Below are 14,297 nucleotides of genomic sequence, written 5' to 3'. Positions count from 1 at the left end.
AGTAGTCTGTGCCTCTTAACCCTCAACTCTGCTGCCCCTCCCTGCTTCTCTCCCCACCGGTAAGTGCTAGGCGGTTTCTCTTAACCCTCAACTCTGCTGCCCCTCCCTGCTTCTCTCCCCACTGGTAAGTGCTAGGCGGTTTCTCTTTGTGAATGGTTTGTTTTGTTTTTTTTTTTTGGTTGTTGTTGTTATATTGACTAGTTTGCTTTATTTTTTAGATTCCACATGTAAGTGACATCACATAGCGTTCTCCTTTCTCTGTATGACTTATTTTACTGAGCACAGTACCCTCCAAGTCCTTTCAGGTTGTTGCCAATGGCAACATTTCCTTCTTTTTATGACTGAGTACTATTCCGGTGTGCATCACATCTTTGTCTGCTCATCTGTTGATGTACACTCAGGTTGTATCCATGTCTTGACTACTGCGAGCAGTGCTGCTACGCATGGTGGGCAGCATGCATCTTTGTGAGTTCATAATTTTTCAGAACACAGAATTTTAGGTTTGACGTTTGCCTCTCGACACTTTAAATGTCTCACTATCCCCTCTGCCTACATAGTCTGAGTCAGAGGTTCTTGGGTTTGTTCCTTCAAAGGTAAGGTGCTTTTCTCATCCAGCTTCTTTCAAGACTTTTTTCCTTATCTTTGATTTTCTGCAGGATGTAAATGAAGTGCCTGGCTGTGCTTTTTTTTTTTTTTTTCACAGCTGCAATTTTTACCCTGCTTGGTTTTCTCAGTTTCCTGGATTGATGGCTTGGTGTCTGACCTTAACTTGGGGAGAATTCTCGGTCATTGCTGCTTCAAGTATTTCCTGGTCCCTCTTCCCCAGGCCTTGTGTGTGTGTCTCTCTCTCTTTCTCTCTCTCTTCTCTTTCTGGCACTCATTATGTGCATGTTTTTTAATATTTTGAAGTTCTCCCAGAGTTCTTGGATATTCTGTTCCTTCTCCTCTTCCAAGTGTTTTTTCTCTTTGCTTTTCTGTTTTTGAAGTTTTTATTGACATATTCTTAAGCTCACAGAGATTCTCTTCTCAGATGTGACCAGTCTACTAATGAGCTCATCCAAAGCATTCTTTACTTCTGTTGCAGTGTTTTTGATCCCCGGCATTTCTTTTTGATTCTTCTTAGATTTCCATTTCTTTGCTCACACTGTCCATCTGTTCTGCATGCTGTCTACTGTATTCATTAGAGCCCATGGCATAGTAATTGTTGCTTTAAGTTCCTGGTCTGATGATTCCAAATTCAAGCCATGTCTGAGTCTGGTTTTGATGATGGCTCTGTCTTTCCAAACCATGCACCTTTTAGTATGGCTTATAATTTTCTCTTGAAAGTCAGAATCAATGTACTGAGTAAAAGCAACTGCTACAAACAGGGCTGTCATGGGGAAGGGAAGCATTCCACAGATCTCGGATTTGGTCTCGGTCTTTCACCAGCCTGTGCCTCTGAACTGTGAACTTCACCGTGCTTCTCGGCACCCACCCCAGCATCCCTCGGCAAACCCAGAGGGTCGGGCTTGTCTCTCTCCTTCAGTTCTGGTTTCTCAGCCTGCATTCAGGTTAGGGGTGCTGAGCCTAGCACGTCCAGCAGTCACTCAGATCCCCCTGCATTTTCCAATCGAACTTTCTAGGGTGCCCTGAACTTAGGGTTATAAAGTGGATGACTCACTTCATTTGACTCAGTGTTTTGTGTACATACTTCTCTTGCCAGAACATTGAAAACAGGAGTACAGTATGAATTAGGTCCTCCACCTTCAGCATCTAGTCATTACCATGAACATCATCCTAACTTAATTTCTTAACCCCACAACCACCCGAAATAGATACGGGTTATCAACGCAGTGAAAAATCAAGGTTCAGACAGGTCAGCCTCTCACGGGCAGGGAACGGGGGGCCTCCCTGATTAAAAAGATTTGAAAGTCCCCATCTACAGGAATGCCTGTTGAGCACAGAAAGCAGTGAGCAGCCAAGCCCTTGCTTGGCTCCAGGAGGGAGTCACTGCCAGCTCAGAAATGATTACAAGGAGCCTTTGCCTGCCAGGCAGTGTGCTAGGCAGTGAGAAGATCAGGGTGATTAAGGCCCTTTGAAGGACTCATAGTCCAGCAGGGGGAAAAATACAAATGATAATGGGTAGTAAGTTTATATAAAAAGGAGTCTTATAATACACACTTTGATAGAGGTGAGCACAAACCAGTGTAGGGCCAGCCAGAAGGGAAGAGTTCATATCAAACATGCTGCTGCTGCTGCTGCTAAGTCACTTCAGTCGTGTCCAACTCTGTGCGACCCCATAGACGTCAGCCCACCAGGCTCCCCCGTCCCTGGGATTCTCCAGGCAAGAACACTGGAGTGGGTTGCCATTTCCTTCTCCAAAACATGCTGAATAATAAGCAAAAAGAATCTGTATGGAGTCTAGTGGGGAGATGAACTGTGGTGATTATCATACAGCTCTGTAAATTTATAAAAAACCATGAAATCAGACATTTAAATGGATGAATTTTACAGTATATAAGTTATACTGGACATCAAACCAGTCAATTCTAAAGGAAATCAACCTTGAATATTCATTAGAAGGACTGACGCTGAAGCTGAAGCTCCTGTGCTTTGGCCTCCTGATGTGAAGAGCTGACTCACTGGAAGACTCTGATGCTGGGAAAGATTGAGGACAGGAAGAGAAGGCAGTGACAGAGGACGAGATGGTTGGATGCCATCACCAACACAATGGACATGAGTTTGAGCAAGCTCTGGGAGATGGTGAAGGACAGGAAAGCCTGTGTGCTACAGTCCACAGGGTCACAGAGTTAAATGTGACTGAGCGACTGTGAACAACAAAGTTATACCTCAGTAAATCCATTCCTAGAAATTGAATATAGTGGTTGAGTGCAGGCACAGAACATTAAGTTGCATATAAACTCAATACTGTGATCAAGTGATAGCTGGAAAATAAAGTGAAGAATAACATTATAAAAAATGTGCTGATGTGTCATGGGGCTTCTAACTTATATCACGTGGCACAGGCGGGTTGAGTTTAAAATGGACCTGTCTTTGTCACTGACCAAAAAAAGAAAAAAATGAAGCTCAATTTTAAAATTCTGATGAAAACAGGAAATATATTTTATTTTCTAAAATTACCTTATTCTGACAGACACCTTACCTGTAAAAAAGAGAATATGCTTTTATTAAAAATGTCAACTCCAGCATTGGCCCTTTCACACTAAAGAATGCTGCCAGATGGGAGGAGGAGGTAGGTCTTCTGAAATAAAGGCTCTGACTACATGTACAATGACTATAGCATGCTTTCCAAACTGAGAAAAAATTAACTGCAGATATTAATACAGTTAAAAAAAAACACAGTTGGAAGTATACTGGGGTCAAGACGGATGTTAGATGTTTTCAAAAGATGTGTTATGAAAATTTTAATGGGCAACTAAAAATAACTTCCTCATTACTAATCAGGCTCAGTTTTTCACCTAGGAAAATGTAGGTTTTGTGTGTATACTACCATGTACACATACAAAACGCTCAGTGGAATCCAAACAGCTATGGTCTAAAATGTCCCAGGTACTGTGTTAGCCATCGTGTGCATATTCATGCAGAAATTATGTTTATTGTATTTCCTTCTAAGCAAAGGCTTAGCAATTGAATAGATGATACAAAATTCTAAATCATCAGCATATTAGGAGAAAACTTTCCTTATATCCCAGCCTCTATAATTTTTTGTATCTCAGGGATTTAAAATTACTTTGGAATGAGTGGGCTACTGACATTACAGCCACATTCCATTTGCTCTCCAATCTGTTTGCTCAGCATATTCTGCAGTTAAAGATAATATTTGTGAATTATATCGCTTTTGTCTCATTTTTTCTGGATATTAAAGCTGTTATAACAATAAAATTCTTAAAAATTCTAAGTATCCATCTCAATCTCATCATTGAGATGCCACTTACACAGAAAGCTGACATCTTTTTTTTTTTTTTTTAACTTGTTCTTAATTTTAAAGCTAAAAGTTGGGTGACAAATGTATCCGGTTTCCTATCTACCTGAGTCCAACATATTTGCGCTGGCTGAGAAAAATAGCTACTTACAGATTAAATGCTAAGTGTGAGCTATGATTCAGATTCTTCATAAAATTATACTTCAGAAAGTTAAGTGAGAGAACTCTCCCTAATTCTACACCCTGAAATCTTCCTTTAAATATCAAAATCCAGGATTCACATTCAGTATCATTTTTAGCCAACAAATTTTTAAGCAAAATCAACTCTTCAGGTCAAAATCTAATTCAAGTTAATAATCACCTTTTTATAACTAAGACATTGCTGTTTTTTTGTTCTTTATCTTATACTCAAAGCATTTTCACTGAACTTCTAAACAGAACAATCAAACCAATAACATCCTTTATACTTTTACCTAATGTTCACATAGATTATCTTCTAAATTTGTGAGTTCCACCTAATATTAACATTAGAATTATTATTAAGATTCCAGCATGATCAGTATTCTTCCATTAGGCAGGTAAGTGTGACCAACTGAGTGATGACGGTGTCACCAAGAAAAGAAAATCTGTCACTGCTTTATCTTTTTCCTCTTCTGTTTGCCATTGAGTGATGGGACCAGATGCCATGATCTTAGATTCTGAATGTTGAATTTCAAGTCAGTTTTCTCACTCTCCTCTTTCACCTTCATCAAGAGGCTCTTTAGCTCCTCTCCACTTTCTTCCATTAAAGTGGTATCATCTGCATACCTGAGGTTGTTGGTATTTCTCACAGCAATCTTGATTCCAGATTGTGATTCATCCAGCCCAGCGTTTCTCATGATGTACTCTGCATATACGTGAAATAAGCAGGGTGACAGTCTACAGCCTTGATGTACTCCTTTCCCAATTTTGAACCAGTTTGTTGTTCCATGTTCGGTTCTAACTTGCTTCTTGATATGCAGACAGGTTTCTCAGGAGACAGTTATGGTAGTCTGGTACTCCTATCCTTTTTTTTTTTTTTTAAGGGTTTTCCCCAGTTTGTTGTGATCCACACAGTCAAAGGCTTTATGGTAGTCAATGAAGCAGATGTTTTCCTGGAACTCCCTTGTTATCTGCATAATCCAGCAAATGTTGCAATTCGGTCTCTGGTTCCTCGGCCTCTTTGAAACACTGCGTGCACGTGTGAAAGTTCTCGGTTCACCTACTGCTGAAGCCTAGCTTGAAGGATTTTGAGCATAACCTTACTAGCGTGTGTAATGAGCACAACTGTACAGCAGTTTGAACATTCTTTGGCACTGCCCTTCTTTTGGGACTGGAGTGAAAACTGATCTTTACTAGTCCTGTGGGCACTGCTGCATTTTCCTAATTTGCTGGCATATTGAATGCAGCACTTTAACAGCATTATCTTTTAGGATTTGAAATCGCTCAGCTAGAATTCTCTCACCTCCACTAGCTTTGTTTATAGTGATGTTTCCTAAGGCCCGTTTGCCTTCATACTCCAGGATGTCAAGCTCTAGGTGAAGGACCACACTATTGTTTATCCAGGTCATTAAGACCTTTCTTGAATAGTTCTTCTGTGTATTCTTGCCACCTCTTCTTAATCTTTTCTGCTTCAGTTCAGTTCAGTTCAGTCGCTCAGTCGTGTCCGACTCTTTGTGACCCCATGAACTGCAGCACGCCAGGCCTCCCTGTCCATCACCAACTCCCGGAGTTCACTCAAAACTCGTGTCCATTGAGTCAGTGATGCCATCCAGCCATCTCATCCTCTGTCATCCCCTTCTCCTCCTGCCCCCAAATCCCTCCCAGCATCAGGGTCTTTTCCAATGAGTCAACTCTTCACATGAGGTGGCCAAAGTATTGGAGTTTCAGCTTCAGCATGAGTCCTTCCAAAGAACACCCAGGGCTGATCTCCTTCACAATGGACTGGTTGGATCTCCTTGCAGTCCAAGGGACTCTCAAGAGTCTTCTCCAACACCACAGTTCAAAAGCATCAATTCTTCGGCGCTCAGCTTTCTTCACAGTCCAACTCTCACATCCATACATGACCAATGGAAGAACCATAGCCTTGACTAGACAGGCCTTTGTTCACAAAGTAATGTCTCTGCTTTTTAATATGCTATCTAGGTTGGTCATAACTTTCCTTCCAAGGAGTAAGCGTCTTTTAATTTCATGGCTGTAGTCACCATCTGCAGTGATTCTGGAGCCCAGAAAAATAAAGTCTGACACTGTTTCCACTGTTTTCCCATTTCCCATGAAGTGATGGGACCAGATGCCATGATCTTAGTTTTCTGAATGTTGAGCTTTAAGCCAACTTTTTCACTCTCCTCTTTCACTTTCATCAAGAGGCTCTTTAGTTCCTCTTCACTTTCTGCCATAAGAGTGGTGTCATCTGCATATCTGAGGTTATTGATATTTCTCCCGGCAATCTTGATTCTAGCTTGTGCTTCCTCCAGCCCAGCGTTTCTCATGATGTACTCTGCACAGAAGTTAAATAAGCAGGGTGACAATATACAGCCCTGATGTACTCCTTTTCCTATTTGGAACTAGGCTGTTGTTCCATGTCCAGTTTTAACTGTTGCTTCCTGGCCTGCATATAGGTTTCTCAAGAGGCAGGTCAGGTGGTCTGGTATTCCCATCTCTTTCAGAATTTTCCACAGTTTATTGTGATCCACACAGTCAAAGGCTTTGGCATAGTCAATAAAGCAGAAATAGATGTTTTTTTGGAACTCTCTTGCTTTTTCCATGATCCAGCGGATGTTGGCAATTTGATCTCTGGTTCCTCTGCCTTTTCGAAAACCAGCTTGAACATCTGGAAGTTCACGGTTCATATATTGCTGAAGCCTGGCTTGGAGAATTTTGAGCATTACTTTACTTGCTTCAGTTGAGTCCTTACTATTTCTGTCCTTTACGATGCCCATCCTTGCATGAAATATTCCCTTGATATCTCCAGTTTTCTTGAAGAAATCTCTAACCTTTTCCATTCTATTGCTAAGCTCTATTTCTTTGCATTGTTCTTTTAAGAAGCCCTTATCTCTCCTTGGTATACTCTGGAACTCTGCATTCAGTTGAGTATATGTTTGCCTTTCTCTGTTGCCTTTTGCTTCACTTCTTTCCTCAGTTATTTGGAAAGCCTCCTCAGACAACCATTTTGCCTTCTTGCATTTCTTTTTCTTTGGGATGGTTTTGGTTACTGCCTCCTGTACGATGTTACTAACCTCCGTTCACAGTTCTTCAGGCGCTCTATCAGATCTAATTCCTTGAATCTATTCATCACTTTCACTGTATAATCATAAGCGATTTGATCTAGGTCATACCCAAATGGCCTAGTGATTTTCCCTCTGTTATCAATTTGAGCCTGAATTTTGCACTAAGGAGCTCATGATCTGAGCCACAGTCATCTCCAGGTCTTGTTTTTGCTGACTGTATACACCTTCTCCATCTTCGGCTGCAAAGAATATAATCAATCTGATTTCAGTATTGACCATCTGGTGATGTCCTTTGTAGAGTCATCTCTTGTGTGGTTAGAAAAGGGTGCTTGCTCACTTGACAAAACTGTTAGCCTTTGTCCTGCTTCATTTTGTACAAGGTCAAACTTGCCTATTATTCCAGGTATCTCTTGAGTTCCTACTTTTTCATTCCAATCCCCTATGATAAAAAGGACATCTTTTGTTGGTGTTAGTTCTAGAAGGTCTTCATATAACCATTCAACTTCAGCTTCAATGGCATCAGTGGTTGGGGCACAGAGTTGGATTACTGTGATGTTGAATGGTTTGCCTTAGAAATGAATCAAGATCATTTTGCAGTTTTGAGATTATCCCCAAGTACTGCATTTTGGACTCTTGTTGACTCTGAGAGCTGCTCCATTTCCTGTAAGGGATTTCTGCCCATAGTAGACATAATGGTCATCTGAACTAAACTCTCCCATTCCATTTTAATTCACTGATTCCTAAAGATGTCGATGTTCAATCTTGCCATCTTCTGCTTGACCACATCCAATTTAGCTTGATTCATGAACCTAACATTCCAGGTTCCTTTGAAGTATTGCTCTTTACAGCACTGGATTTTACCTTCACCACCAGATACATCCATAGCTGATTCCCTCTTTGGCCCAGTCACTTCTTTCTTATTGGGGTGTGGGTGCTAAGTCGCTTCAGTTATATCCGTCTCTTGGTGATGCTATGATCTATAGCCCCCCAGGCTCCTCTATGTGGGGATTCTCCAGGGAAGAATACTAGAGTGGGCTTCCATTTTCTTCTCCAGTGGACCATGTTTCGTCAGAAACATAACCAGCCCAACTTGGTGGCCCCACACAGCATGGCTCAGCGCTTCATGGAGTTACACAAGCCCCTCTGCCACGACAAGGCTGAGATCCATGAAGAGAACACTAGCCAAACTAAAGTTCATTTAAAAAATGATAAAGAGCCCAAACAATGGCCTATTGGTATTTAAAACCACATTTCTGAAAGCTGAAGGCTTCCATAACACAGGATCCAACAGACAGAAAGGTCCGTGTGCCAGGACATCACGTGTCAGCCAGGACAATACAATACAGGAGGGTAGGCAGAAAACAATTTAATTTATAAGCGAAAACAAAGGCATTGAACTATTCTGGTAAACTGAGTTATAGAGTAACATAAAACAGCACAGATTATCCCATGATACAAGGTTGTAAAAATGTTTATTCAGAGTTAAAGAACAGCTATACATAATGAAAGCAAGGTCAATGCTGCTGCAACCCAGACACTGGGAGAAGCAGGAGAGTGGAGCGCCCAAAAGTATATTATTTACATTTAATTCTGCTGTGTGTTCTAACAACAAAGCTGGATTCATGAATTTTTAATGCTTCTTACAATTAAATATTGTATTTAATCCTAAATACAATAAAAGCAGTACATATGAAGGTCCAAAGTAGAAGACCATTAATTTTCCTTCTGCATGATACTGCACTTATTTTATTTTCCCTTTTCTATTAATTGCTATATTCTCTGAAGGTCCACTGGTAGCTAAATTTTAAGCAATTCTAACTTAAGTTATAAGTGCCTCTTATCCACTTCAACTCACCTTACCATCCCATTCAAATCAGAAAGAGTAACCACCCCTCATTTAAAAAAATAAGTGAACAAGTAAAAATAAATGCATGTTTGTCTATTAGGCTGTAAGACTTCTTAAGGCCAAGGAAAATGTCTTAATGCCTTTTCTTTTCTGTGAATTTCCAGCATACTGCCTGGTACAAAGAAGCTTTATGAATTAAGAACAACCTCACAAAGGAAGTGGGGAAGAAACAGTGCTTGTCCTGCAGGAGGGAGCCGAGACCTTCTGCAGGCACCTGGCTGACTGCATTCCTCACTACTGCTTTTATGTGTTTGTCCGGGTACAGTCCACCCGCTCCAGTTGCTCCCAGGTTATGTTCTTGTTAGGTAGAGAACCTCTGTCTTTTTCATATGTGTATCTACGTTTTACCACAGGGCCAGGCACAGAAACAGCTGCTTCAAAGGTTGTTTGTGGAATAGATGAATGACCAGTAATTCTAGAAGCATTTCATGAGACTATAAATTTAACATAAATCTCTCTTAATATACATTCAGATGTGATCCCTGCCTAGCAAAGATTTGCTAAGAGTATGTGGCTACAGACAGAAAAAGAAACGCATTTAAGTCAGTTCTAATGAGGTGGATGAACCTAGAGCCTATTAAACACAGTGAAGTAAGTCAGAAAGAGAAAAACAAATATCATGTATTAACATGGAATCTATGTTCTACTGATAAACCTATTTGCAGGGCAGCAGTGGAGATGCAGACATAGAACAGGCTTGTGGACGCAGAGGAGGAAGGAGAGGGCGGGACGAATTGAGAGAGGAGCACTGAAACATATGCATTATTATATGTACAACAGATGGCCAGTGGGAATTTGCTGTATAATGCAGGGAGCTCAAACTGGTGCTCTGTGCCAATCTAGAAGGGTAGGAGGGGGTGGGAGGTGGGAGGGAGGTTCAAGAGGGAGGAGACATATGTATGTGCTGTGCTCAGTTGCTCAGTTGTGTATGACTCTTTGTGACCCCATGGACTGTAGCCCCCCAGGCTCCTCTGTCCATGGGATTCTCCAGGCAAGAATACTGGAGTGGATAGCCATGCCCTCCTCCAGGGGATCTTCCCAAAGCAGGGACTGAACCCAGGTCTCCCACCTTGCAGGTGGATTCTTTACCATCTGAGCCACCAGGGAAGCCCATGAATACTGAGTGGGTAGCCTATCCCTTCTCCAGGGTATCTTTCCAACCCAGGAATTGAACCAGGGTCTTCTGTACTGCAGGCAGATTCTTCACCAGCTGAGCTACCAGGGAAGCCCAGACATACATATACCTATGGCTGATTCATGCTGATGTATGGCAGAGAATAATACAATATTATAAAGCAATTTTCTTTCAGTTAAAAAATAAATAATAATAATGAAAAAGAGTGTGTGGCTACAGAGAAGTGAGGCAGCATGGTACTGCCAAGGGGAGCCAGGATTGCTAGAAAAACACATCCTGGCTTTGTCTCTACACTAGTTCTGTGACTCTGGATTTGTTAATAAATGCTTCTTGGCTCCATTTACCTAGTACATGAAATGGGAATACTGGACTGTACTTTTCAAAAAAGTTTTCTTCAGTATGGATTACTTGAGAAAAGTAATATTCAGTAGAACTCTATATATTTTAAAAAGATAAAAATGGGGCTACTTTGGTTATTTGAAGTAGGTGTGATGCTTGTATGAGGTAGAAGTGGGTCCCTGTCATACTTCCCTTTCCCCTCACTCACATCACCTAGGGAGGTCACTAAACATCTCCCTGGACCCTAACTGGAACCCAGTTAGAAACCTATGAGTAAACCTACCTAAGGAAGTAAAAGACCTGTAGTTGGAAAAGCATGAGATATGGTGAAAGGAACTGAAGATGACACAAACAAATGCAAAGATACACCATGTTCTTCGCCTGGAAGGATTACTATTGTTAAAATGATCATACTACCCAAGACAATCTACAGATTCAATGTAAATCCTGTCAAAATAATAATGGCATTTTTTTTTCACAAAACTAGAATAAATTTTTTTTTTCAGAAAAAAATAATTTTAAAGTTTATATAGAAACATGAAAGAGCCCAAACAGACAAAACAATCTTGAGAAAGAAGAACAGAACTAGGGAATCACACTTCCTGGCTTCAGACTACACTACAAAGCTACAGTAATCAAAACAGTATGGTACCGGCACAAAAGCAGATACATAGATCAACGGAACACGACAGAAACCCAGAAATAAATCCACACACTTAGGGTCAGTTAATCTATGACAAAGGAGGTAAGAATATACAACAGAGAAAAGACAGTCCCTTCAATAAGTGGGGCTGTGAAAGCTGGACAGCTACATGTAAAAGAATGAAATTAGAACATTTGAACACCATATACAAAAATAAAGTCGACGTTGGGATTAAAGACCTCAATGGAAGACTAGATACTATAAAACTCCTAGAAGAAAACATAGGCAGAACATTCTTTGACATAAACCATAGCAATATTTTTTTTTTGTATCCATCTCCTAAGGTTAAAGAAATAAAAGCAAAAATAAACAAGTGAAGCCTTTAAACTTAAAAGGTTTTGCATAGCAAAACAAACCACTGAGAAAACACAAAGACAACCTACTGAATGGGAGAAAATATTTGCAAATGATAAAAAAATGGACAGAAGACCCGAATAGACATTTTTCCAAAGAGAATATGCAGATGGCCAAGAGGCACATGAAACAATGGTTAACATCACTAATCATATGGGAAATGCAAATCAAAGTCACGATGAGATATCACTTCACAGCTGTGAGAACGGTTGTTATCAAAAAGAACACAAATAACAAATGCTGGTGAGGATGTGGAGAAAAGGGAACCCTCAGACACTGTTGGTGGGAATATAAACTGGAGCTGCCACTGTGAGAACAGTATGGAGATTTCCCAAGAAACTAAAGAACATCCATATGATTCAGCAATCCCACTGCTGGGTAAATATCTGGGAAGAAAGCACTAATCCAAAAAGATATATGCACTCCAATGTTTCTAGCAGCATTATTTTACAACTTCCAAGATGTGGAAGACACCTAAGTGTCTATCAACCAATGAATGGATAAAGAAGATGTGATGTATACACACAATGGAACGCTACTCAGCCACATACAGAATGACATTTTCCATTTGCAGCGACATGGATGGACCGCGAGGGCAGAATGCTAAGTGACAAGTCAGAGAGATGAAGACAAAGACTGTGTGACACCACTCCAATGTGGAGTCTAAAAAATACAGCAAACCACTGACTACAGCAAGAAGGAAGCAGATTCACAGATGCAGAAACAAACCAGTGGGGCAGGGAAGGCAAAGACTGTGTGACACCACTCCAATGTGGAGTCTAAAAATACAGCCAACCACTGACTACAGCAAGAAGGAAGCAGATTCACAGATGCAGAAAACAAACCAGTGGGGCAGGGAAGGCAAAGACTGTGTGATACCACTCCAATGTGGAGTCTAAAAAATATAGCAAACCACTGACTACAGCAAGAAGGAAGCAGATTCACAGATGCAGAAAACAAACCAGTGGGGGAGGGAAGGCGGGAGGGACAATACACGGGGAGGAGATCAGGAGGCACAAACTACTAGGTGCAAAGTAAGCTGCATGGACATATTGTGCTCATGGGAAATACGGCCAGAACTTAATAACTATGAATGCAATATACCCTTTAAAACTTGTGAATCACTATGTTGAATACCTGTAATTTATATAATATTGGACATCAAGTATACGTCAATAAAAATAAAATAAGAGAGCACCAAGGTTCCTCCTCTGCAAGTGAATATCATCCTACAAATTCTGCAGCAGCACCCTCCCTGTAACTATCGTCTGAACTTTCACAATTGTGCAAAATCTTTCAGGAAATGCTACTTCTTGCATTGCTGTTGCTATTCTTTCTGTGGACTTCATTACATACAAGTACCAGACTCCTCAAAGCTTATCTATCAATATCCTGGTATAATTAGTGTCATAGGAAATAGGATTAGAAAATCTGTATCTATAATGATAAGAAGGAGATAGTTAGAATAAGTGTATGGTAGCCACATCATGTGTATTAGATTTTGGAAAGATTTTGGAATTTTTTACCTACTTTACTCGTATTTTCTTTCTGAATGCCATTTTTAAAAAATAAAAAGATAATTAATGTACATAGGCATAGCAAACACTTTAAAATAAGAATAGGAGCATGCTGGTACCAAGAAAAAGACATGGAATACTCAGGGTTTATGTGTCTTATACAGAGAGGATAAGACACTGGTGGTGTAAAATGAGAACTGGCTGTGCAATTAATCCTTCTCCAGAATCACTGATGAGGCACAAAGAAAAACATTAAGAAAAAAGCACACAGTCCATTCACTAACAGGCTGACATGCAGCATACTCACACTGCCCATTCGAGCTTCTCATTCTTGATTGAGTTGTACAGAGCCTGGAAGGAGAGAAAACAAGATGGAATTACTCTCTTTATCCTGTTCTACATTTGTAATTCAGCAAATGACAAAAGCCGAAAGGCTTGACTGAGTCAGCCAGCGGCTCCCAGGACCCTCACAGGTCATCCTGTTGGTGCTGCAGAAACGAGGAAGACACAGGTGAGCTAACGACACAGGGCAGGCAGCAGTCAGAGATACACAGAGACGTCCCATGAAGCAGAACACGTCTTTCTTTTTTTTTTTTTTATTCTATTAACATTTATTATTTTTTTATGTGATATTATACATGTTTTAATGCCATTCTACCAAATCATCCCCCTCCTCCCTCTCCCACAGAGTCCAAAAGACTGTTCTATACATCTGTGTCTCTTTTGCTGTCTCGCATGCAGGGTTGTCGTTACCATCTTTCTAAATTCCATATATATGCGTTAGTATACTGTATTGGTGTTTTTCTTTCTGGCTTACTTCACTCTGTATAATAGGCTCCAGTTTCATCCACCTCATTAGATAACTACGACACACAACACCGGGCTACGTTCTACCACAGTAAAACATAGGATGAACTAAAATTACATCACGTCGTCTGTTTTTCTTATTCAAAATATGGTCATAGAGCTTCATTATTTTGGAAACTGCAACTTCCAAACTGCCTTTGGAATGCTTGGTTACAGATTTCACGTTACTTAAGATGCAATTCATACCTTTTCACTAATGGACTAGGTGTAACAGTTTTCATAACAACTTAATGAACAAGAGAAAAGGAAGTGAGACTGAAGCCCAATTACGGGAAACTATCTCAGAGTAATTTCAGAGTTTTTACATCG

General features: G+C 40.5%; 1 protein-coding gene across 14 annotated transcripts in view; it reads right to left on the bottom strand.

Annotated features, from left to right (window-relative positions):
• PSD3 (pleckstrin and Sec7 domain containing 3) overlaps nt 1-14,297 on the bottom strand; it is a 492,229-nt gene that overhangs the window by 119,047 nt on the left and 358,885 nt on the right. For 13 of the 14 annotated variants that reach the window (XM_070781665.1, XM_070781663.1, XM_070781662.1 and 10 more), the window contains one exon: nt 13,429-13,472. In XM_070781665.1, coding sequence (XP_070637766.1) covers nt 13,447-13,472 — 26 coding nt within the window. In that variant the 3' untranslated portion in view covers nt 13,429-13,446. Of the gene's footprint in view, nt 1-13,428; nt 13,506-14,297 lie in introns of all 14 variants that reach the window. The other variant, XM_070781676.1, reaches the window with a different exon arrangement.

This window comes from Bos indicus, chromosome 27 (assembly GCF_029378745.1).
Source record: "Bos indicus isolate NIAB-ARS_2022 breed Sahiwal x Tharparkar chromosome 27, NIAB-ARS_B.indTharparkar_mat_pri_1.0, whole genome shotgun sequence".
In the NCBI taxonomy this organism is placed as follows: domain Eukaryota; kingdom Metazoa; phylum Chordata; class Mammalia; order Artiodactyla; family Bovidae; genus Bos; species Bos indicus.
This window is presented reverse-complemented; position numbering and strand designations above follow the sequence as displayed.